The sequence below is a fragment of the Grammomys surdaster genome, unplaced genomic scaffold (assembly GCF_004785775.1).
Source record: "Grammomys surdaster isolate TR1022 unplaced genomic scaffold, NIH_TR_1.0 213, whole genome shotgun sequence".
Lineage (NCBI taxonomy): Eukaryota > Metazoa > Chordata > Mammalia > Rodentia > Muridae > Grammomys > Grammomys surdaster.
In genome coordinates, this window is record NW_021604658.1 from 6,132,495 (window position 1) to 6,157,965 (window position 25,471).

The 25,471-nt window shown below is 42.6% G+C and overlaps 1 protein-coding gene across 1 annotated transcript in view; it reads right to left on the reverse strand.

Annotated features, from left to right (window-relative positions):
- The window catches only part of Ankfn1 (ankyrin repeat and fibronectin type III domain containing 1), a 151,493-nt gene extending 131,148 nt beyond the window's left edge, over positions 1-20,345 (reverse strand). Inside the window, exons 1-3 of the mRNA XM_028772483.1 lie at positions 20,218-20,345; positions 8,070-8,271; positions 4,814-5,024 (exon numbers count right to left, since the gene is read on the reverse strand). Of these exons, the coding sequence (XP_028628316.1) occupies positions 4,814-5,024; positions 8,070-8,255 (397 nt within the window). The 5' untranslated portion in view covers positions 8,256-8,271; positions 20,218-20,345. The remainder of the gene's footprint in view (positions 1-4,813; positions 5,025-8,069; positions 8,272-20,217) is intronic.
- Positions 20,346-25,471: the final 5,126 nt, after the last annotated feature.

Sequence of the window (25,471 nt, forward strand, 5' to 3'; positions counted from 1 at the left end):
CTCCTCTCCTCTCCTCTCCTCTCCTCTCCTCTCCTCTCCTCTCTTCTCCTCTCTCCCCTTCTCTTCTCTTTCTTTCCCTGCCTCTACTCCCTTCTCAACTCCCCTTCCCATGCCCTGTAAATAGTTGTATAGCTGGTACTTCCAGGGTAGGGAGGGATGCTTCAGCATCCTTGGCTTTTTATAAAACACAACACATCCAATTCTGCAACTCAGGGACCATGGCTTTAGAGATAAACACTAAATGAAACCAGGTTGCAGTTCCTGCTAAGAGATGGGACAAATCACATAAGAATTTCTTTTGAATCATGTTAGTTGTCAAAGCTAAAAGGGTATAGGGCTAGTTTTGAGAAGGACAATGCTTAGAGGAAGGGAAGAAAGGAAATTAACGGTATCAGAGACCTGACATTCTGCTTTGACATAGTGAGTGGTCATTAGAAAAGCAGATGCAGAGCCAGGGAGAAAAGGAGTTGAGCCTGTGCTGGGCAACTGTGACATTGGGACGTTTAGGTCTAGGTTCAGATCTTGCCTCTCTATCCCATTAGCTGGGCAATGCTAGGCGAATGGCTTGACTTTTCTTATTTCTAGTTTCCTCACAGTCAAATGAGAGAAATACCTCCTGCCTTCCAAGTCAGTGGTGAGGATCAAGTGTGACATCAAGTGAACTGAGGTCAGCAAAAGCATTTAGTGCATGTGTGTGTATGTGTGTGAATATGTGCCTGTTTGTATGAGTGAGGGTACCTGGGTATATGGGAGTAAATGTGTAGTGTGTGTGTGTGTGTGTGTGTGTGTGTGTGTTGGTGGGTGGGGATCAATAACCTTGGGTTTCATTCTTTGGTTTCCACATTATGCTTTTGAGAAACTGTATCTCATTGGCCTGAAGCTCACTAAACAGTCTAGGCTGGTTGCCAGTGAACCCCAGGGATCTACCTATCCATGCCTCCTCCTGGTGCTGAGCCTATAAGTCTGCAATGTTGCACCTGGCTTTGTTTTGTGAGTTCTTGGAATCAAACCCAGGCCCTGATACATTTTACTGAATGAGCCATCTCCTCAGCTAGCAATAGCATTTTTTTGCCTATGTAGAACATCCTAAGAATTTAAGACTTTGTTTTGATTTTTCTTCCCTTAAGTCATGCCTTTCCAGCATGGGAGTACTTTGCAGCAGGTGTTTGCCTCTGGTTATAGACAGCAGGCTGCAGCTTTCCTCCTGGGAAACCTAATACTCCTGGACCAGAAGCAATATTATTTCTTTTGTACTTGATTTAGAAAGTGAATTTAAAATTCCTGCAAACACTGTGTTCTTCCATCCCGCCTTTATCCAACTAAAATGGCTCCCTAGTGCACAGAACGGAACAAATAAATGCACCACAGGATTTCAGCAAATAGCTTAAAAGAAAAGATGCAGGAGCCCACTGATCACAGCTCTCCATGTTGGTTATTCAGAAGGATAGTAAGTTTGTATAGAAGGATCCTGAGATTAGCATCCAGTGGATTTGGGCTTGTGTTACTGACATCTGTTTGTTAACCGTGTGGCCTTAGTTCTGTGTGCTGGCTGGTTTAATGTGGACTTGACACAGGTTGGAGCCATTTGGGAAGAGGGAGTCTCAGTTGAGAAATGCTCCTACCATATTGGCCCATGGGACATTTTCTTGATTTTCTTGATGGATGTGGAAGGGTCTAGTTTACTGTGGGTAATATCATCCCTGGGCTGGTGGTCCTGGCTGCTATAAGAAAGCAGGCTAAGCAAACCATGGGGAATAAACCAGTAAGCAGTACTCCTCCATAGCTTCTGTTTCAGTTCCTGCCTCCAGGTTCCTGTCTTGAGTTTCTGCCCTGGTTTTCTTCGATAATGGACTACGATGTGGAACTGTAAGCTGAAATAAACTCTTTCTTCACCAAGCTGCTTTTGGTCTAGATTTTTTTTTTTTTATCACAGCAGAAGGAACTCTAAATAAGGCAATCACTTACCTTTTCATAATCACAAGTAAGTCATCTTAAAAACTGAGCTAACAATTTCATGCAGAAAGGTTTGTATTAAAATAGAAAAGGAATGCATGCAGGGACCTCATGAATACTCAGTCGACATTTCTCATTTTGCATATGTTTGAGTTTGCAGATGTCACTTTGAGTTCTTGGGTGCTCAGAGTACCTTAGTTATCCTATTCCTGACAGCCTTACTGTTCTGTCTTTTGCAACTTTGCCATAACAATGTGGTCAGCATCCTAGTGAGAACAAAGAAAATTCAGAATCTTTAGCATATTTGGGTTTGTCAGATAGTTCATACTTGAGTTCATCTCTTATGGTTTAGGTTGCCTTGAACTTGCTTTCTAGCCAAGAACAACCATGAACTTCCGATTTTTGTATCCCCTACATCCCAAGGGCTAGAATTACAGGCACACACTACCATGCTCAGTTTCTGTGGTAGGTGCTGATGCTCAAAGCCAGGGCTTTGTGCATGCTACGCAGGTAGATACTCTGCTAACTGCACCATATCCCTAGCCCAGTACATGAGTGCTCCTATGGATGTTTAATTATAAATAGAAAGGTTTTGGCACATTGGGAGTCTTACAGTTCACTGGAAAAATACATACTTCTGCAGTGTCTCTCAGGTGATGAGGACTAATGTTTCATCCAGCCTAGGACTCAAGAAATGGTAACATCCACATGAACAGTTTCCTTGTTCTTATAGGATGGGATTTAGTCTGTACTCTGTGTCCAAACCCTCTAATCCTCTCCCCACACCCAACCCCCATCCTTTTGAATCTTGAGGACAGACATTAATGCAAATGAATCAGAAAGCAGCAGAGATCCCACTCAATCTCAGCCATTCCTCCTCTTCCTCCTCTTCTTCCTCCTCCTGTTTTTTGTCCTTCATCTGAATCTTCAAATTTTGCTGACAAGGAGTGGTCTTCTGACCAGGAAGCTCTTCTGAAGAGCCTCTGCCACCCCCTACTCCTCATACTCTTTGACATGAGCTTGGCAAGTTTACATTTTTTGAAACAGTGTCCTGATCTGAGTGTCCATCTCAATACCTACTCTTTGGGTGGTAGTGGCTTCTGATCTGGCAGCTGAGATGTGCGACTTCTAATCATGTACTAGCTTCCTCTGATCTTCCAGTCTTCTGGGCCCCACCACTTAGAGGTAAGCAAATCAGTTGAGCAAAACTTACAGTTTGGCAAGTTGCCTAGGGAACCTAAAAATTATGGCACTGAGCCACTGTGGTCATTGGATCAGAGAGTTTGCACCAAGTGGAATGTCATCTCTGATCTCATGATGCTGAAGACTGAGTGGTTCCTCACTGTAAAGTACTCAACAGCATCTAGTCACACCATATATGATTCCATTGTGTACAAAGTCTAGAAGAGGCAAATTGGTGCCAACAGCAGCAGCAGCCAACAACAACAACAACAACAACAACAACAAATGAGTGTTGATTTCTCCAAGGGTTGGGAGTATTGAGGAAGTCTAAGAGTAAGAAGTCAGGGTGTGAGAATTTTATAAGGTGATGAAGAAGTTCTGAAACTCATTGTGGTGATGGTTACCTGACTCTGCATTATGAAAGAACATTACATTCTTGAAATGTGTGAATTTTATGGCATGTGAATTCTGTTTGTGTATCTGTTACCTTTCGATCTACAAACAACCTATTATTCTTAATATCTAATCTATATCACTTTCCAATCATCTATCAGTTCTACCATCTGCCAATCATCTATCCTGTCTATCTATGTATTTGTCTATCTCTCATTAATCTTCTATCTACCTGTCTACTATCATGGACTACCCATCTATCCATCTACATTATCTGTCTCTAGTCTGCTTGATATCTCTGGCCAACATTACTGTTATGTTAGTCCCAGCAACTGGCACCAGTTCCATGGACCATTCATTAAAGTAGTCCTTTGACTGATTGTCCCAACTATACAACTGCCTCCTCTGTTCATTTTTCATAGAGCATCACAGTGGTCCTCCAAAGGAAAAGAGATCACACAACTACCTCTCCATCACATTCAGTCTTTAGAGGAAAACATCTTCACATGGCTACAGGCCCTGTACTGCCTGGTCCTGGTGACTTCATCTGTGGTCATCTCTCTTATTTGCTCTCTCCTGGCACCTCAACTTCCTTTCTGACCATCTCAGGACTTGTACTTCCCACTGATTCATCCCACAATGAACCCCACACCTCACAGTTCCTTTCCTATATCATCTGGGATGTCAGTCATCCAGCACTATATCAGCAATGGCTCCCTTGCCCAATCCTATTGAAAACTGGCCCTTCCCTTATTGACCACTTGCCACTCACTTGTTTCCGTCATAACATTTACCACTATTTGAATTTATTTGTAATTTATCAATTAATTTGCTTATTTTCTTCCATTAGGATGTAAGTGTCCTGTGAGATCAGGGAGTTTAGGTAGTTTGTTTGCCATTGCCTTCTTAGACTTGGGACAGTGTGCACTAAGGATCTGTTGAGTGTCTGAGTAGAGCCCTGGCACTGACTGTTGATGAATTTGCTTCCTACGAATGTTTCCCAGTTCTCTATCATCATTTGAAGATGTCATATACCTGAAAGCTTGGATTAAATTCCCAGGAAAGGGAGAGGGTCCCTTTCAATACCATTCATTGTATTCATTTCATTAGAGAAGAATTAGGTGCTTAGACTGATAAACACTAATTGATTTTCGCACTTAAGTCTTTAGAAACACATAGAGGATTTCAGGGTCTGTGCTTAGTCAACCATTCCTACTCAGTTACTTTGGTGACATAGAACCAAGGTCTAATGGATGACATGGGCTTTTATGTTGGGTTTACTCACAGTGTGGACTCTCTCTGGCCCCCGTCCGGAGAAGAATTCTTGCAATGGGCACGTTGTTGGTCATGATGGCGATGTCCAGGGGTGTCAGCCCTTCACTGTTTGGTGTGTTCAGATCTAGTTCTTCTGGTGTGTACTGGTAGAGGAGGAGTTGCACAGCGTCTAGGTCCTGCTGCTCAACTGCCTCAAACATAGCTTCATTGCCCTGGAAGTTCTGGAGAAGAAGAAAAGCAGGTTGGCATGATGTCCTAGCCAGTAGCTCAGGACTTTGGAGATTGATTCAAGGGTTGTACAAACACAAGTAGATGATTACAGAACTATCATTTATCATGTGGCCTTCAAAATCAGCACTCTGTTGGCTGGTCCATCCCTGATTTCTAATAGACACATGAAATGTGATAGGATGATACAGAATTGTGTCGTATGACCCAATCTTTAAGTTGAGAGAAAATCAGCTCCCTGTAGACAGTCTGCTGTTGAAGGAAGACTGTCTGTTAGGTTATTAAGAGATGTTCTTAAACACTGGATTAAGCCAACTGATTCCTTTGTTTGCTGTAGCACCTCTCAGGGCCTTTCATCATGTTAATATGTATTTTATTGTATTTCACTTTACCTTTGGGGTGATGTGCTGCAGAGTGCAGCCGGAGGAACAGAGGCATAGATAATGTGGGGACGGGTGGTTTTAATTATGACTACTTTGTATCCACAGTTCACTTTGATTATTTCTCTCAACTTTTATCCTCCTTCTCCATCCTCAGGTGTTATTATCTTGTCAGCTAGTTTTTCTTTCATCAGCCAAGACTCTATACTCTTATGAGAGTCATCTTCCTGAAACATAGACGTTGCTTGTCATTTCCCTACATTGCCTGTAGACTTATGATGCCTATATTTGTAGGTCTAGTTTAGTACGGTTAATTATTAGCATCAGTTTCACTGGGCTAAGAAATGCTCAGATGTTCACTGAACAATACTTTTGGATGTATTTTTCAGGGTGTTTCTACAGACAATTAGATGACAAGGGTTCTGATCTAGTCAATGGATTAAATCTTTGATGAATTCTTAATGCGGTAACTTTATTGAGAGGCTGTGAAGGGGTAGGGGTGGGGCACAGCTGGAGGAAACAGGTCACTGGGAGCATGTCATTGGTCACTGGAAATATGTCTTGCTTAGGTCTCTTCCTGTATACCCCTTATTTCTCTACCCAATCATCAAGGACTAAAGAGGACCTTTGCCATACATTCCTGTCCTGAAGGTCTTTCTGCCAAGTGCATGAGGCCACATGGCCATGGACTCTAAGCCATAACCCCAAATAAAGCCTTCCTCCCTTAGTCTGTCATTGTCAAGTGGTTTTGTCACAGTCGCAATAAAACTCATTAATACATACCCTGGTTGCCAAAATCCCACCCTTTCTTAGCTCAGACTACTATTACATACATTTTTAAACTGAGGGCAGAGGTTGAAGTGGTTTTCCCTGGAGAGGTACAGGGGCAAGTGGCTAATTGTTTAAGAGGACCAGGATTCGAATATTTATAAAATTCAAATCACCTTTAGAAATAAAACCATGGACAATATGACTCTTTGGAAAGTTTTTCTTAAAGATTAACAATAAACAAAAAAGATCACTGGCATATTCACAAATACTATTTTTTTTTTTTTGTAGCTCACCAGGGAAGATGAAGACATGTCCTACTTCAATATTTATGTATTATTTCTCTAAGAATTGCTTTGTCTTTAGAGACGTTGGAATGCTATTGGCCTTGACATAGTGCTGGGATCTGATTAATATGTGGAAGACCGTCAGCGACCAAATGTTTAGGAAGGAAGATTTTATTTTTAGCCTCATCAAAAATTGATTTTCCCTGTGCAAGGCTTGTGAGTCAGCTTAGGCTAAGCACAGACCAGGCATAGGAACCTGGAGAAAATACAAGGCCATTATGTAAATGCTTGTTTTGATAATAGGGACCCAGAGGAGAAGGCTGTTGTGATATGCTGTTCTCTTGCTGCAAGACACTGTACTCAATAGAAAAGTGGCTTTTCCACAGTCTGCCAAACCAAAGGGCCTCTGATGCTCACCAAGCTAAGCCCTCCCAGAAGATGGGTGTGAAATAAGAAACTGTATTAAAAAACATGAGTCTAAAATCAAAACATTGCCTGTCTCCAGTGTGCATTTATTTATGGTTCTTAGTGTCTCTAATTTCTCATCTGCCAGGTTTATTATCCCAATTAAGTTATTTCCTCATGCAAACTCTAACTTTGCTTCTATCTGGGAAGGCCAGGCCTTACTTCTGCTTTAATTTCAAACAGAGCCCCTACCTCCTTGCAAAAATAATCTAGTAGTTCGTGTGAATTTCTGCCTGCCTCTTTGACCCACAGCCAGTGCAGAAAACTACTGAGAACATCTGTAATATACTCTGAATGCTGCCTGCTATGGCTTAATTGTCATGACAGCTATACAGGGCAGGCAATTTAGCAGCAGGAAGATATTCATTTTTCCTGATGTAGTGATACACTTTTCATTATGAACTAATGGGGGGGCGTGTTATACCTGGTTGTCTTTCCTGGTCTACCTTGACTGCCTGGGAAGGCAAAGGTGAATGTAATGCTGCATTTCATGGAGCATGTTTGGTAAATTTTGGTATACATGTTTGGTTTTCTACCTTATTTTCTTTTGCTGGCTATTTCTTTTCTGTCCTCTCTCCATTATATAATAAATAGAATTCCTTTTATTTGTTTTCTAATACAGTTTCTTATTTCACACCTGTCTTCTGGGAGGGCTTAGCTCAGTAAGCGTGTGTGTGTGTGTGTGTGTACATATATATTAGAATCCTATAAACGATTTTAATACTATTATTTAAATGAGCACTGGTGATGCCAGAAAGTCCATTTAATCCGAAAGATTTCATACTTGTTAAACTGAGCATGTACGTATTCATGTGTGTGAGTGGGAGCAAGCATTGCTAGGGCCTTGAATTGAACCCAGGTCTTATGCATCCTAGGCAAGCAATCTGCCCTTAAGTCCACACCTCTATGCCCTCAAGCTGAATATTTTGGAGATTTGTTTGGTCTGGTGGTGAAAGAAAATAAATACTAGGGAAAAAATTAACAAAAGGGGAAAAAGGTCTTCCATTCATCCAAACTTAGTGTGGTATCATACATACACACATGCCTCCTGTCTTGGTGGCCATTATGTTTAAAAATGAAACATTCACTAAATTGTTGAACAATGGCAATAACATGACAGTAGAGAGAGTTCTATTACCACAGAAGTCTTTCTGAGACTCAGCCGATCCGTCCTGGTTCTAAAATAGGCCTCATCGAAGGACGAGTGACTGCCCTTCAGCTTCTCCGAGAGGTTCCTGTACAGTCGCTTGGCAGCATTGGGAGATGATGGAGAACTGTGTTTTTTTGACTGAGAAAGATGTAAGTTCTGCATTTGTTGGGTCATTTTTGAGCAGTCGTTCCTAGGAAGAAGAAAAGAACTCGCGATGATTACACACAACAGAGAACTCCAGAGAACCTCCATGAACCATCTGCAAATCTCAGCTCCAAATGTGATATTCCAGCTGGGGAGGCCTGCAGAGATCACCAACCCCAGCTCCTTCCTGATTTAGAGGAGAAAACAGAAACCCTGGGAAAGGAAGCAGCATGGCTCTGGCCCCGGGAGCTTATTGGAGGCAAAAAGGAAATGACAACCCATTTACTGTACAAAGAATCCATTTACACACAAAAAAATGTAAAACCATTGGTATCTTATCCAATTAGAAAAGTATCACAACGTTGTATCTAGGGTGTGTGTGTAAGCTTGGCCATATGTAATTGAGGCTACTTTTAAAATCTCCCTCCTTCTAGATGTTGACCTCTATTGGATGGATAAGAAAGTGTGGTTCTTCTTTGCACCCCAACCCCTACCTGTTCTTGGAGTAGCAATCAATTGAGTCCGCTTGATTAACCTCTCCAGTGTGCTCTATAGTTTCTAAAGGACTGACTATAGTTTCTATAGGACTGACTGACCCTGCTTCCCTTGGATACTCTGTGTGGGAGCCGTCTATTCTTGACTAACTTTCTTCAAGTCGCATTTGATCACTGCTCCTAAAATCTCTAGTGCTGCCATCCCCACCCTCTTCATGTCACACCTGAAGTCAATTTCTGGGAAGTCAAGAATATCATTTCAAAATCTATCCACCATTAATTCAGTATTGCTATAGAAATCTGGAAGCTAGAAAGTCCGTGGTTGCCTGGTGTATGATGTGTATCAGATGGATAAATGCAAAAATGGAATTGCTAGCCTATACATTATGGTACAAAGTGTATTTTGCTCCTTAAAGCCTCTGGAGCATTGGTCCCTGAACTTTCTGAAAAACAAAACAAAACAAAACAAAACAAAACAAAACAAAACAAAACAAAACAAAGCAAAACAAAACACTACCACCTTCCATCACATTTTGAATGACATTTTCCACTTGGGATGCTAATACCAACTTCTCTTGATTGATGTTCTCTCCAACAAATGAAATACCACCATCATAGCATTTAAATGTCCTTAGGTGCTTTTTCAAACTAACTTACTACTTCTTCCAAGACAGAAAGATGGCCGAGCCCGATTTAATCTTATTTATGCCCATCAGCTTCTACCCAGACTTTGCTAGGTAGATGAGCTTATGTTAGACAGGTGTCACATGGCATTGCCTGTGAGGGCAGTTTTATATACCTTTAGTAACATTTTAATTGTCTTTAAAGCAGAAGCAGAATAGTTAGGTGATTTATCACCTTTCCTCTCCAACCTACAGATTCTTTATCTTTGACTCAACAGCAGCTACAGGGTTTTCTTTAATATCTCTTTCCGCAAAGCTCCAGATTCATACACAAACTATCATGTAGGGAATTGCTTTAACCTCTTTATTTCTGCCTTCTGTCTCCAGCATTCTCCTTCAGCACTAACACCCTAGTTCAAGCCATCTGTCTTGTCTACATCATTATCCTTCCCAAAATAACTCAACATTCTTTTGTATCTCCCACAATGCCCAGGAGTCCCGTAAATAAATTCCTGTCATTTGATCAAATTCCAGCTACTTGCCCTCTAACTGATGACACCTACCCACATGTCCCCCTTTGTCCTTGCTCATCTCCCATCTGTTCCCTTCTGTCAATGTAGGATGACTGTCTCTGCCTTTCTGACTTCCGCCCCATGCTCTCCAGCTGTCCCTTCCTTCCAGGCTATTCTTTAGAGTGTTTCCACTCTTTGAGCTTTCTTCCATCTTTATGTGTTCTTTTTTTCCTTGATGTTTTAAATATCTCAGATGAGAGAGAGAGAGAGAGAGAGAGAGAGAGAGAGAGAGAGAGAGAGAAGGAGAGAGGGAGAGAGACAGAAAGAGGGACAAATTTGTATCGTCTATCCTTATGACTATGGATGTCTCCACCAACTAACTATGCTCTTGTTCCTCACTCTTCTGCAAAGGGGCAACCTTTGGAATTGGATAGACTCATGCCTGACTGGTGATATTGCTATCTACAGCATATGTGGGTTCAGGTGCCTTATTTCAACTCTCTGATCTTATTTATCATATGTAAATAGACAACAGAAAAGTAGGTAAAAAGTTGGGAAGATTAAATTGGTGAAAATATGAAAATTGCTTTCTCTTTTGATGCACTGTAGCCTAGCAATAAATAGCAGCAACTATTAAGTTACCTCAAGTCTTTTGCAAAACCACAAAACCAAGATGCAGAACTATCATTCATCTTTCTTACAGGCTTTTAACATGGCCTTATGGTTCAATTTTTGTACTTTGCTTTTTTTTAAAAAAAATCTTGATAGAAAAATACAAAGGTAGCTATTTTGTTTTACATTTTATAGTAATGTGTGTAAAACTGGAAAGAGAAGGTAGAACTCTCAGGTTTTAGAGGGGAAGGTGAAATAAAGAAAACTCAAACAAAATTGAAAAATTAGACAAACAGGGTTGCTCATTTAAGGCAGAGAGCTGAATCCAGTACACATACCAAGCTTCATTACAATTTCTTTTGCTCCATTCTCGTTGTCCCCAATTTTCGGTAGCCTTAAAAATCAAAACTCATTAAAATAAATGAGACTGCAAGCCACTGGAGAGGGACCATGAGGTTGGTGGTCCTTCAACATTTCATTCCACTCCTTAGAAGTATCATTATTTGATCTGTCTGGTTGTTCCCTAGGAGATCCACTCAGAATGCTTGTCATTTTTGTTTGACTTGCAGCCCCACAAGAACAAGCCTCTTCCTCTAGAGCATTTGTTTTTGTGGCGGTTGTTTAGTGGCCATCAACATTTTTTAAACAAGTCTTTAAAATTGCTCTCAACTTCGGGAATGGTTTAGAAACAAAGGGATTTGAGAAGCTCTGGCATGTTACTGCGAGTCTATCAGAGCATGTTCATGCCTAGGGATGCGAGCAAGGTAGGCAAGAAGTCTATGAGAGGCTTCCGATTTTTCCTCCTGTTTAACTGAGAGGCTCTGTGTAAGCAGGATATGAAGACTAAGGTAGAGTTGCCACTACCTTGTGGAATGTTGGCAGTGTGCCCTAAGGTATGCAGGATGGAGACTCAATGATTCTAGACATTTAAGGTCATCTCTGTTCTGCTTTTGTCACTCAGTTAAAACCAAGCAGGAATGTCAATGGCTTAATATTCCAAAAATGTAAGTATCACAGATCTAAGTTCTGAAAAGTTACTAGACAACAACAAATGCCTGGGAGACAGGAGAATCTGGTTTTCACAGTTGCTATATAATTGTATAGTTATTAGAACACCTAGCTCTCAGCAGAAAATTGTGAGACACAAATAAAAACCATGTCACATCCAAGAAGATGAACAGGTCAATCACCATTGTCCCCAAGAAAGCCAAATGTTACTGTTATAGTCCAAAACCTCCAGCTATTTTGAGTGTGTTTAAAGAGCTAAAGGGAATCAGGTCTAAATGAGTGACATCTCACTAAACTAAGACTAGTATTAAAGATATCGAATCATAAAACAGAACAGAGTAGACATCCCAAAACATTGTTTTTGAAAACTATAATGACCGAAATAAGAAATTCACTGGAACTCAACAACACACTTGTGTTGACCGAATATCAACACGTTTCAAGATAAACCAACTCTCACTAAGGAGAAGAAAAAACAGTGCACAGTCACTTTGATAGATGCAAGAAGGCGACTGGGTTTACCATACACAGAATCCAATTGGAATTGAAAAGAACTTGCAAGTTTATAAAGGAACTTCTTCAGTCGGAGAAAATGAATAAAGACTTGGTTAAATGTTGGTTTTGTAATGTTCCCCACAGGATCATGTTTTGAACATGCTGACATTAGTTTGAAAAGCTGTGAGTCCTGGCTGGTGGAAGTTTGAAGGTTACACCAAGCATCCATTTCCTGTCTCACTCTCGGCTTCATGGTCTGCTATGAGACCAGGAACTCCTGCTTCGAGTTTCCTCTGCCATGAACATTACCAGTGTGATGGAATGAAGCCCCCAGAGACTATGAGCCTACATAGAACTCTCATCTCCATTTCTGTCAGGTTCTGTGGTCATAGTAATTAATATAAAATTATAGTCCACATTGTACTTAATGACTAAACGCAACCCCAATCAGAATACCAGCTGAAAGGTAATTTTGCAGTGATATTTTTAGAGAAAAGCAAGGGATCTAGTGAAGGCAAAACAATGTTGAAAAGGGTAATTCGATGACTTCTACTTCCTGGTCCTAAGACTCGATATAAAGCCACAGAGGTGAAGGCTTGCAGGGTCAGTTTTAGAATCACTACGTAGATGAAGACACTGGAGTAAGGGTAGCAACACAGATGAATGAAATAGAACAGAGGCCCCACAAATAATCTGAACACATAGGGTTAATGGCTTTTGGAAAATGCACTGAGGTAGGTAGGGAAGACAGTCTCCTGCCAGTGCTGTAACACTGGGATAACCATGGGTAAGAACCAAAATCAAATACCGCCAACCCCTGCTTCACACCGTGTACAAAAAGCTACTTTGAAATAAATCATAGTTTTTTTTTTATTGTAGGTGTCGGTATATGATGTTTGTGTACCTGTGGGTTCACACATGTGTGGGCTCCTGTGTGTGTGTGTGTGTGTGTTTGTGTAGACCTGAGGCTGTTGACAGGAGTATTTTTCCACCACGATCTGCCTTAATAGATAGATTGTGATTTCTCAACTGAACGGTAGTCAATGATTTGGCTACTCCAGTTAGCCAGTGGCTTCAGGGATCCTCTGTCACCACCTCCCTTTCACCACCTCCTTTTGGGTTGGAAGTAAAGGTGGGCCACCATGCCCACACAGCATTTACATGTTCTGGGGATCTAAACATTGTTCTTCATGCTTGTATAGCAAGCATTGTGCTGGCTGATTCATCTCTCCAGCCCTGATAAGTCATAGTTAAATGTAAGTGCTAAGACTGTAAATATTCTAGATGAAAACACAGATGATTCTTTGAATTTGGACAGAATAACATTTCTTAGAGGAAACACTAAAAGTGAAAGTCACAAAATAACCCACAAATCGGGCTTATCAAAAACTACTGTTGTTTGAAATATTACAGCTTTCTCTGAACTCCATCTAGCAAAAGTGACAGGTCTGGAATGATAAGGTAGCCTGCAGAGAGGAGCATCTGCAGACAGACTCCATGGCCACCTGTGGCTTGGAATCTGCTGCTTCCTTACACATCTGTGGGGTTTCCACCAAATACCTTTCCTCAGGTGTGAGTCTCCATCACGTTTGCTCTGACAGCAGCTGCCTCAGCCCTGGCCCAGTGACACTGTCTAGAACTGTCAAAATTAGGTCACTGAGAAACAAGAGGTGGGAAGTCCTCAGGAGCTAGATAAGTCATCTCCATTTCCCCACTACAGACTGCCCTTATAAACTGTGTCTAATGGTTTGAAGCAGAGGGACCCCCATTGGGTCATGTGCTTGAATATGGGTTTTGCTTGCATACACATACCATGTACATGCTTGGTGCCCACAGAGGTCAGAAGAGGGCATGAGAGTCCCTGGAATTGAAATTTACAGCTGGCATGAGTTACCAAGGGGGTGCTGTGAATCAAACCCAGGCCTCTAGAAGAGTAGGCCTGTGCTCTGGAACGTCTGAGCCATCTTTCCAAGCCCCCATCTGATTTACTCATGAGGCTCTGAGTACGCTAAGTTCAAGCCCAACTCATTTGCTTTCCCCTCCTCATTTCTATCAAGCTTCCCTTTCGCCTTTGACTTTGATGACGTGAATTTTATCTCCCAATATACAACAGAACAATCAAGCTGTGCTTTCGTATATAAAGATAAAATGCATTAAACAACCCTGTCCAGACACAAGTACCATCATTTTATCTTCATTTTATACTTGAGCTTAGCTAAAAGTCTGAGAAATAGTTTTTTATCTTCCTTTTATAAACAAGGAAATTGAGTCCCAGAGAGGCTAGGTCATTTATCTAGGACCTTACAACCAGAAAATCAAGCAGAAGGATATAAACTCTGACCCCAAAGCCCGTGCTTCTAACAGTTCTGCTACCATTGTTGCTAAGGTGGCTTAGCCTGGCAGCTTCTCCATGCTCGACCTTGATTCCAAAGTCAAGACTTCTTGTCCTAGTTATGAATCCATGTGCCACTGGAGCTTGGTTGTGGAAAGTTTTCAATGCCACTGTGCTTTTGAAGCAGTCTGAGCCAGCCTGGATGAGATGTAATTTTGAGACACAGCATATTAGAAACTAGAGCTCTAGTCATTCCCCATAGCTGAGGGGACAGATGTGCTCAGTGGAGGGGACATTTTTGATTCAGGAAATATTGTTCTTTTGGCTGTGATGTGAACTAGGTGACCTTCTGGCTTCAACCTGCCTGTCACCAGACTGAAGAGAAAGTTTGACCCCTTCTATTCCCCACCGACTGTTAACATGACAGGTGTGCCTTTGATTGCTAAGGGGTGGCCAACTCTATTACAGTATTGACATATAGCAGTGGGAGCTACCTTTCTAGTCTCTGTGCCCTTTGAAATGAAATTACATATACATATATATATATATGAAATATCAGTTGTGACTCATGAGGAACGCTGATTTTTTAAGTTCTTATAAACAATTCTAAAATTACATTTATGTGTGTTTGTGTGTGTGTGTGTGTAGTGTGTTCATGTGTGTGTATGCAGTGGACATGTGCTCATGGCACAGCATGCCTGTGAAGATCAGTGACAACTTTTGGGAGTTGGTTCTCTCCTTCCACTAGTGGGACCTAGGGGTGGAATTCATGTGGTCATGATTGGCGGCAGGTACCTTCACCCACTGATCCATATTCGTGGCCCTGACTTTTAGTTTTAGAGCATGTGTTTACGGGGAAGAAGGCCAAGCAGCAATTAATGGTGACTCTGTAGTTCAAAATATATGTACAGATCATCTAACTGTAGCCTAGGCTTCCTACGAGTGGCCCTGGGGACTCAAAAATGTAGATATGATCTTCCCCAGTCATGAACTGTCAGATTTCCTGGGATTGCAGAGGCTTTGTGTGCAAGATTTTCAACACAAACACAGGGAAAGTCATACACAATTTAAAGCTATTACTTTAGCTGTTTCCAGGGTGCTCATAGGTTAGAAGGAAAGACAGTGAGACTAACACACGGCTATGGAATGAGGTGCGGTGTGAATGACAACACATACTCTCCAGCCCTTGGAGAGAGTTGGGCAGTAGAATCATATCTGTCTCAGTCCATTCATGCTGCTATGTACATGACTAACAAACTAACCTACTGGGTGACTTATAAGCAACAGGAAATTATTTCTCACTGTTCTAGAGGCTGGGAAAGCCAAGATCAAGATGCCTGCAGATTCAGTGTCCCTGCTCTCTGGTTCACACACAGAGCCTTCTTTCTGTGTCCTTGTAGTAGCAAGGTCAAGCCAGCTCTCCAGTGTCTCTTAGAGAAACACTAACCCCGGCTAGGAGAGCTCTGCTTTCCTGCTCTTACTGCTGCATGTCCTAACAGTGTTGATTGTAGGGTTAGGAGTCCATCAACTGCAGTTTGAAGGCACATAAACATCTAGCCCGTCGCACTACTTTCACACAGGCAAACGCCTTGAGACCCTTAATAGCCGTTTGAAGGTAGAATTATTATCCTCATTTTAGTAGCAATGTATCAAGGCTCTGTTAAAGGGGGGGTCTAGGATTCAAATGCAAGCACCGTGGATCGGTATCTGAACAACTCTTAACCTCTAAACATTTCCCTTAAAAGGCCCAAGACAGAGAAGTGTCACAGAGAAGTGAATGACTGACGTTGTGAGAGCAACAGGAAGTGACCACGGGGAAAGAGAGACTGAAAAATGGGTCCGAGAAAGTGACTCATGAAAAATGACATTGAATGACGAATGTGAACTAATTAGCAAGAGTGGAAATGAAACTCCAGGTACACAAGCTCAGGTTAGGATGTAGAGATAGGAAAGGCTGTGGAGATGAGCTGGTAGAACACGCTGGAGGCAGGGAACGGAAAGCCTCTGGGCTCTGACATGCGCAGTGGTGCATTTCATCAGGTGCAAAGTTACACGGACCTTAGGAAAGAAGCTTGGAGGAGTAGCAGGGCCGAGACATCCAGGATCTTCCACACATGATAAGGAACAAATACATTAAGCTATGTAGCAGGGAACACTAGACACTTTTAAGTGATGGATGCGTGAGTTACCCCAATCTGATCGTTCGCATTACACATGCACACTTGAGTTTCACAGTGCAATCGATACACGTGTACGATTGGTACATGGCAATTAAAAGCAAAAGCACACATTCTTTAGATATTGAGATTTGCATTTGGTGAGAGCTAGAAGGTTATTCGCAAAGGAAGGGATGTGGGGATGTTAGATCCCTGTATGAATCTCTTGGAAAAAAGCCAGAGAACCCATGACTTCAGGGGTCACCAGCTGCCCTCTGGTTGGATTTTTAAAGCTACTACAAAAGAAGAATGCACACCCAGTGCTGGAAATCTGTTCAAGAGCCCATGGCCGTAGAGGTCCCAAACCATAGTGGGGAACCTATTGCTGTTACTTTGCTATGTGGACACGGTGTCAACAGCCTGCTATTTCCGGTATATCCTCACAGACCAGTGCACCTCTCAGTCTTAGTCAGGAAAGCTTCGGCTCGAAGTGGGTGGTGATTAACATAGAGGATCCTTATGACTGAGGAAGGGGTTGAGACAAAGTGAGTCCATCCCAAACAGGACATTTGCTTTCTCCAAGGTCAGGATCCATAGTGGATGGAGGGTAAGATCCAGAAGTGGATGTAAGATCCAGAAGACGGGAGGGGCTAGTGTGAGACACTGTCATCTGTCCATGACATACTGTTGTATGTATGAACTCATAGGAACAGTGGTTACTTGCCTGAGACAGGGTCCATTGACACTCCAACATGGAGAGGGGAGGGTCTCCTATGTCACCCCAAACCCATAGCTGAGGTATCATAATGGTTAATGGGTGCTTAGGGAAGTGGAGTCATGTTCCTCAGTGGTATAGAAACAGGTAAATTGTAGCTCAATTAAATACAACGCCTGCCTGTGCATATCCAGGCAACCCTAATTAAAATTAGTGGGCCACATATAAAGACAAGAAAATAATAAGGAATAAATTTAAAGACAAAAAAGAGAGAGAGAAAGAAAGGAAAAGAAATCTAAGAGAGAACACTCTGGGATTTTTTTGATGATCGTGTGTGTGTGTGTGTGTGTGTGTGTGTGTGTGTGAAAATATACTTAGACTAAGACTTCTATAACACAAAATACATTTGCAGTGTTTCCCAGCCATCTCTAACATTCATCTTTAGAATGTCCTGACAAACACAAAGTGTGTTCCTATTAAATATTAATTCTCCATCAGTGCCAAAATGTGGATTTCACAGAGGAAATGATAATCTGTTTTTCTTCAAGTGACTCTGAAATCTTTATAGAGAATCTAGATCAGTGGTTCTCAACATGTGGGTCATGACCTCTTTAGCAGGAGTAAAATATCTGATATTCTGAATATCAGATGTATGATTCATAACAGTAGTAAAATTACAGTTGTGAAGTAACAATGAAATAATTTTATGGTCTGGGGTCAGCACAACATGAGGAACTGTATTAAAGGGCCACAGAATTAAGAAGGTTGAGAACCACTGATCTAGAGGGTATCTTCAAGGATTCCATAGCAAGAAGGTAAGTGCATGACAGAAGCATTACTTGCTTTTATGATTAAGAGTGAGATAACTATACAGGCAGTTCATGAAGGTTGAAGTGAGGTCAATAGGAATCAGAATAATTGATATGATAATCATTCATCAATTGGGCAAACTTGAGGTTAAAATAATACATTCACATATGGGAAGGGATCAATGGCTAATACTCCTTCTGTGAATGTACTTTCTAAAAGACAGAAATACCTAGCAATGCACAATCTCCAAGGAAATAACTTTACTTACCTTAGTACTAGAGGTATTAACAGTTTATTGGGGTGAGACAGTTTAATGGGGGCCATAATAGCCTCTAGAACTCCTCACACTATGGTACATTTATAGATGGTAACACTGTACATTCAAACAGCTGAAAGTTGCAAGTTCTATATATGGATTCTACCCACACCTGCCCTCCTCCCACCATAAAACACCTGCATATTTCTTTCAAAAAACGTAAGACTTTAGATTTAGGAATCATGTGTATAGAAAATCAATTACTACTAATGGAAAAAAAATCTTGAAGAGATGTCCTATTTATTTACATTTGAGTTTCTTTAAGTTTAACTTTTTGGCTCCGTCCTCTCTTCCACTAAATGCAGCCTTGCTTCTTACCAAGTCCTCTGTATCCTTCAGAGGAGGAAAAGACACAGATTCCCTGGTCCCCATGCGCATGCCCTATGGGTTTGAGTGTATGAACAAGGGCACTGTGGACAGAATGGAAAGCAGTGTCTTATGGCTATGTTAACCAAGCTTAGCATGTCTACTTCAAAACAGCCAGGAATGGAGGAAATAGTTAAACAGAGATCCAGAGAGTCCAAGGGAATCATCCATAGTGTAGGAATTAATAAACATACTCTCCTGTCCTGCCATCTTACCAGTTGTCTAACTGTTAGGCAACCCTGTCTCTTTCAATCTTTTCTGTCATCATTTGTGAAACAGTGACAGTCACGTGGGAGAAAGACTTTTCTCTGTGATGGAGTAGTGGCTTGGGGATCCTTTCAACTAGGAGTGGCCTCACCCATCTCTCAGATTTCCTGACTTTGGTTTTTATTTGAAGAATCCTGCTGTTCTCCGTTCTAGCATCATCCATCTTTGTCAGCACCCGAGGCCACAACTGCATCTGAGTGGCCAGGGATCTACAGCAGAGGGAGTGCACCAGAGACTTTAAGCTCTATGACATTTATATGGACTCTGAACTCACCAGAGATGGATTGAGGCTGCCATAAAGCGTTGGGGTAGCCAGGCAAACAAGACTAAGGGGACCAGCTAAAGACGGTAGGAAAAGCAATGGCTTCCTCTGTCCCCTTTCTCAACCCTGCAGAGGTCAGCTCATATCTTCTTTAGGAAATGGGGAAGGTAAGTAGATTGGGGGTTTTCAGAAGCCAGTGGGGCAGCCGACTCATCTTTAAATCATTGATACTCCTTGTGGCCATGGACATACCAATAACCAACACAGGCAACCAAATATAGCTCCCCACTTTGAAGCCTCCCTACCAACCAGATATCTTAGTGGAATAAAGAGAAGACAGAGAGTCAAGCAAGACTTCAAATGCACACCCACTGTGTTACTCTGGCAGGAATCCTCACCATCAGGTGATCCCTGCTATCAGTCTTCATGTGGTTTGTGGGCAGGCTGGTCCAAGATGGACAGAACTCTGATCTCACATTCTACATGTTTATCCTGCAAGCTAGATCCAAAGGCAGCAGCATGCCTGGGTTTGGATCATCACCATGGGGGGACCCACTTAAACTGATCCAACAGGTATTTTGCGAGATACTCAGGAACCTGAGTGAAAAATGATCTCTACCACAAAATGATCATTTATTTCAATAGCCAACGGTAACCAGTTATGCAAGCACTTCCTGTGACTGAGCTTGCTGCAAGGAGAATGCCCACTTGTCAGGCCTCCCCCACCCTGAGCCTTACTGTTCCACAGGGCAGTATGTGCACTATCTCAGACTCCTAGGTACATGCCTAGTCACCTTCCTTGTGGACCACCTGCAGTGAACTTTGAAAGAGGCACACATTTGGAAAAAAAAATATATGTATGTGTGTGTGTGTGTGTGTGTGTACACACACACATATATATGTATATGTATATATATATATGAAATTTAAACCACACTAACACAAGCACATTTAAAAACTCATCAATGCCAGAGAAAGCCCCCACATTTATACATGGAGAAAGAAAACAGTAAATTTGACTTACCAGTTTAAGCTCTTCGAGGCAGCAGAGGAACAAGTTGCTGGTAAGTGTCCAGTGCTTTCATTCAATAAATCACATTGGCTCTGCTTTCTCCTGTAGCTCAGCCTCTGCGCAAAGCAAGCGAACCTCCTTCCTATTCTGTGCAAAGAATAAAATGCGAACAGGATCACTCCAGGCAAGAGCCGAAGTCCATGATCACTAAGCTTCTTCTAAAGCTAAATAAACACAGGAACGATGCATGGGGAGAGGAGAGGAGAGGGAGACTGCTTGGCTTAGAGTCTAGGTATATTCTCAGGACTGCAGCGGGGGAAGGCTGGATTTCTCAAGTGTGTGTGTGTGTGTGTGTGTGTGTGTGTGTGTGTGTGTGTGTAGTAAAAGAGGGCCATGACTTCGGTGTGTGTTTAGCCTATTGTATCTGCAAGGACCGTTCAGAATGGCACTCAGGAACAACAAGCTTCAGGGCACACAATACTGAATCAAAATCAACTGTCACTCACAGGTTCACAAAGGGACAGTGAGGCAGCCAGCGAGTGAGCACTGCACCACATTAGTGGAGGAGAAGAATTATCACCTGCGACTCAAGAGCCCCTTCAAAGACGTGCTCCCACGGCTGCCGGAATTCAGAAGCACACAGGTGGCAGCCACATCCCCTCCCTCTCTACTTCTGGTAGGAGTGAGGGGGCCCCTTATGAGAACCGAGGGTGCTCAGCCTAGGCATGGTTTTGAGTGGGAGTGAAACAGTCAGCAAACATGGGGCTTAGGATCCCACGAGGCTTAGCCTCATGAAGAAGATTCCAATGCTGTTTCTGTGCCAGCCACATATGGGTGTACCTGGCTCCTTCCCCAGCGCTGGGCTTCACATGGCTAATGCAACACAAGAACTGGATTTCCTAGAAAGCCATACAAGAAGGCTTCTCTTATGTCTCCCTCTGAAATAAAAAGCACAACGGCCTTTGCATATGTTGATTATGTTAGAGGGGGCTTTACTGCCTGAAGAGCCCATATACAACACACACACACACACACACACACACAGAGAGAGAGAGAGAGAGAGAGAGAGAGAGAGAGAGAGAGAGAGAGAGAGAGAGAGTCCTAACCTAGCAACAGCGTTAAGGATCTTTGTAAAGCTCTATTCAGGTACTCTGTCTGTCAAATGAACGCTTAGCTGATGCTTCAATGACTTCAGATATAATTTTGGACTCTGATTAGACACCCCATCTGCTTTGTCATTTACGCCTGGAGACAAATCGACCTCTACAGTTTGAATATGAGTCTCTAGTGAATCAGGAGACTGTCTCTTGGTCATAAGCAAAGAAGCAGAGTGTTAATTTGGGGTTGTTCATGTCCTAAGATAATGGGCAAGGCATCTTGTATTCATGAAAACTCTTCCCCTTTCTGGAGACATCCTGGCACCTGCCAGCTCACTCTGACAAGTGGCAGGTGGTTTTGGAGCTGGAATCTGAGGTAAGAAAGTGACTCAGAGGGGGCTGAGGATGTATCGCAGTGGGTGGAAGGCTTGCCTAACCTGCGATTCCCTTCTCAGGGCCCCACCAAACTGGGCATGGTAGTACATGTCTGTAATCCAGCACTTGGTAGGTGAAGACAAGAGGATCAGAAGTTCAAGTTAATGTAGGGAGTTAGAAGCCACCCCAGGACACACAAGATGTTCTCTTGGAAGAAAACTGTGACTCAGAAAACTTGGTAGCCCAAAGGAAGAGCTCATCTTGGTTTTCCACAGATGTCTTACTTTTCTACTCTTATTAGAGAGTTTAGTGCTCACACTGTCTCTAGAACATTTACCCTTTTTTAAAAAATGGTTAGTTGAGGAGGTATATGCATGAATGTATGCAAGCATGCGTGTTCATGCTACAGTGCATGCAGAGGTCAGAAGACAATGTTTCTTTCTCTTGTTCCATCCCAGAAGCCCTGAGGATGGAACTCAGACCTTCAGGCTTAGGGGAAGGCAGGCACCTCAGCTGGGAGGCTGAGCCATCCTGCTGGTCCTATCCCCTCTTTCTGTCTCTGTATATGTATCTATGGAGCACTGCCATGAGTAATCTAATTTGGGACTGTACCAGTCCAGGTGGGGGAGACAACTGTTTATTTTCCATCTAGGATCCAGGCTGTTCTCTTACAGTTTAAACCAAGTGATTTCCAGGTGAGAAGGTTTACCATAATATCTAGAAGAATTTTTACTTTAATACAGATTGATGTTGATTCCACCTGTTAGAGTAAGTCATGTGACTCTGAGTAATTCTATCAAGATCAGAGACTACTGGGTAGGTGGCTCAGTGGGTGGGTAGGGGAGTGTGTTACAGGTTCTACCTTCAGTACACCCTTGAGAGGATATGACAAGATGTCTCTTGTCATAGTAGCATAGCTTCTGGGAGCATGCTGAATATCCCTAATCTAAAAATCAGAAGTCCAAAATGCCCCAAAACCTCAAACATTTTGCATATAAATATAGCAGCAGCAAGTGGAGATGTCCATGCTGTGAAACAAAACTATTAAAAACACTATATTAAAACACCTTCAGCTTACATGGGTAAGGTATACGAGAAACAAATGAGTTTGTATTTACACTTGCCTCGAAATCCTAGGATGCTTCATTCTATGTGTAGAACTGTTTCAAAAGCCAGACATCTGAGACATATTTTAGTCCCAAGCATTTAGGGTAAAAAGTAATTAATCTGCACTCAATGTCAGGCCAAATGGTCCAACTCCCTGGCAAAGAACCTTCAGGACTCCTCTAGTTGCTAATCTATTCTTCAATGGGTATTTATTCATGCCCTTAGTAAAGTAGATACACTGTGCTACACAGTTGTATGTTACTCACAGGTACAAGGTCCTGGATGCACCTTAGGAACAGTATCATTTTACTGAGCTTGCGTAATCTCCCTGGCCTAATGTCTCCTTCCCTCCCTATTTGCAGTCAGCCTCACAGTCATTTTGAATATGTTTTGGTTTCTTAGCTATGCCGGATGTTTTCTTAACACCAGGCCTTTGCACACGATGTTCTGGCTGGAGGCTCAGCCCCTTTTTAATGGTTAACTCCTCTACATCCTTGAAGTTCCAGCTTAAACTTCGTCTCTGGGTTTTCCTGAGCCTTGGGAGTCCTTGCTCTGTAGTCCGAGATGTGGCACCTGATGTTCTCTCTCCCTATCACCTTTCGCTGCACTTATTGGGTATTGCTCATCTCCTTTGCACTGTAGAAGTTAGTGACTTTCAGGTCTTTTGTTCGATGCTGCATTCCAGTGTCTAGCAGAGCTCCAGACCCATGGAAGGCGTTCAATAAATACAGTGTTTTGTCAAAATGCATAGCATGCGCTTGTTGAATACTGAATGAATAACTGAAAACCCCAGAAGAAAAATGGGGGGAGGCCTCAGGATGTAAAGATCTTGATGTTTTCTTGGTATGTCCTGTCTACATTTCTCATCAAGCATACGCACTGAAGACTTACCTCCTCTGACTAATTCTTTTCAATTATTCTCAGCCCATACGGATCACACCCTCACTCTGTCCCCCACTCCTGAGCACTTTCACAGCGTGTTCTTGCTTTTTTGTTCTCCAGATGTTTCCTGGGGTTTGTGTCATGTCTACAAACTGGTATTCTCCATAACTCTTAGCATAAGCCTGCAATTAGCAGATGCTTGATTCAACGAACAGCAGGCACTCAAATGGGGGAGTTTCACGATCAGAGTCTTGTAGGAAGATGACTCTGGTTTGTGGGGGATGGATGGCTCAGATGAACCAGACTGAAAGGGGAGTTTACTAATGACTACGGCACAGACTCAGGATCTCAAAGCAGACTTCTGCTCTCTTTTCCTCCCCCCTCCATGTCCTAACACCAGTGCCCTCATTGGGAACGCTGTGAACGTTCCTTCCACTCTCAGAATGTCCCTCCACCCAGTTCCACCCCCACAGTCCTCTTCATTGCTTAGGTTGTTATCGTGCCTCATTGATTTGATTAAATTGTCCTTTGAAGGAAGAGATGACAATTTTATTTTCCCTCCTGCGGCCTCTGCAGCTCTTGGCCTATTGCCTTTCAGATAATAACTGCTCAGCGAACTCTAAGAAAGGGAAACCTTTATGAAGCTGGATGGTTGGAAGGGCATGAGGGACAGTGGGGTTATCTTTCCAAAGACAAAAGAGACATGTTTAGTGACAGAGAGGTAACTGACCATAGTACAGGTGGGGATGAATAAGTATCCTTCATAGGATCCAAAGGGTGTACATAGGGGACAGTTGGGTCACTTTCTCCTGAGACATGTAGGGAGGAGCTAAAGAAGGTTGTACTATTATTGGGTGTGGAGGAATGAAGATTCCTGCAGATTGGCAAGGACAGGAGCTCAAGGCACAGAGGCCCCTGGACTGTGGCAGGGATGAGTAGTCCCTGGGACTGGACTGTAGTAAATAGTCACAGACAAACTCATTCGAACTTGTCTTACAAAGCAGATCTGATGCTGTGTTGAGTCTAGACTTCCTACTGGTAGTGACATGGATACCTGAAAAATCACTAGGGTAGCTGAGCACGATCCCTCAGGTCTAGGACTGGAGTAGAGTGAGCCTGGAAGCAGGGAGATGCTAACGCTCAGTGCCTGTGGCAAGTAAGCTAAGAAGAGCAAGGTGCATTTTGAGGAGTAGAGATGGACTCATTGATAGAAAGAAACTAAAAGGTTTTCAAAGTTTTAATCCACATGGGCTCATTTCGAGGCTATGCATTCAGTTTAGTTGGCGTATGTGTTTGTTCTTAGGCCTCTGCCATGCTGTTTTGGTTACTATAGTTCTGTGCTATGTTTGAAGATCGAGGATTGTGATGCCTTCAGCTTTTCGGGTTGTTTTTTTTTTTTTTCAGACAGGATTTCTCTGTGTAGTCCTGGCTGTCCTGGAACTCACTTTGTAGACCAGGCTGGCCTCAAACTCAGAAATCTGCCTGCCTCTGCCTCTCAAGTGCTGGGATTAAAGGCCTGCACCATCACTACCCGGCGACCTTCAGCTTTTCTCCTCCTATCTTTGGGGTTTCTTTGCATCTGTATGAGTTTTGAGATTATTTCTTCTTCTTTTTCTTCTTTCCCTTCTTCTTTCCCTTCTTCTTCTTCTTCTTCTTCTTCTTCTTCTTCTTCTTCTTCTTCTTCTTCTTCTTCTTCTTCTTCTTCTTCTTCTTCCCCCTCCTCTTCCTCCTCCTTTTCCTCCCCTCCCTTCCTCCCTTCTTCCTTCCCTCCCTCCCTCCCTCCCTCCCTCCCTCCCTCCCTCCCT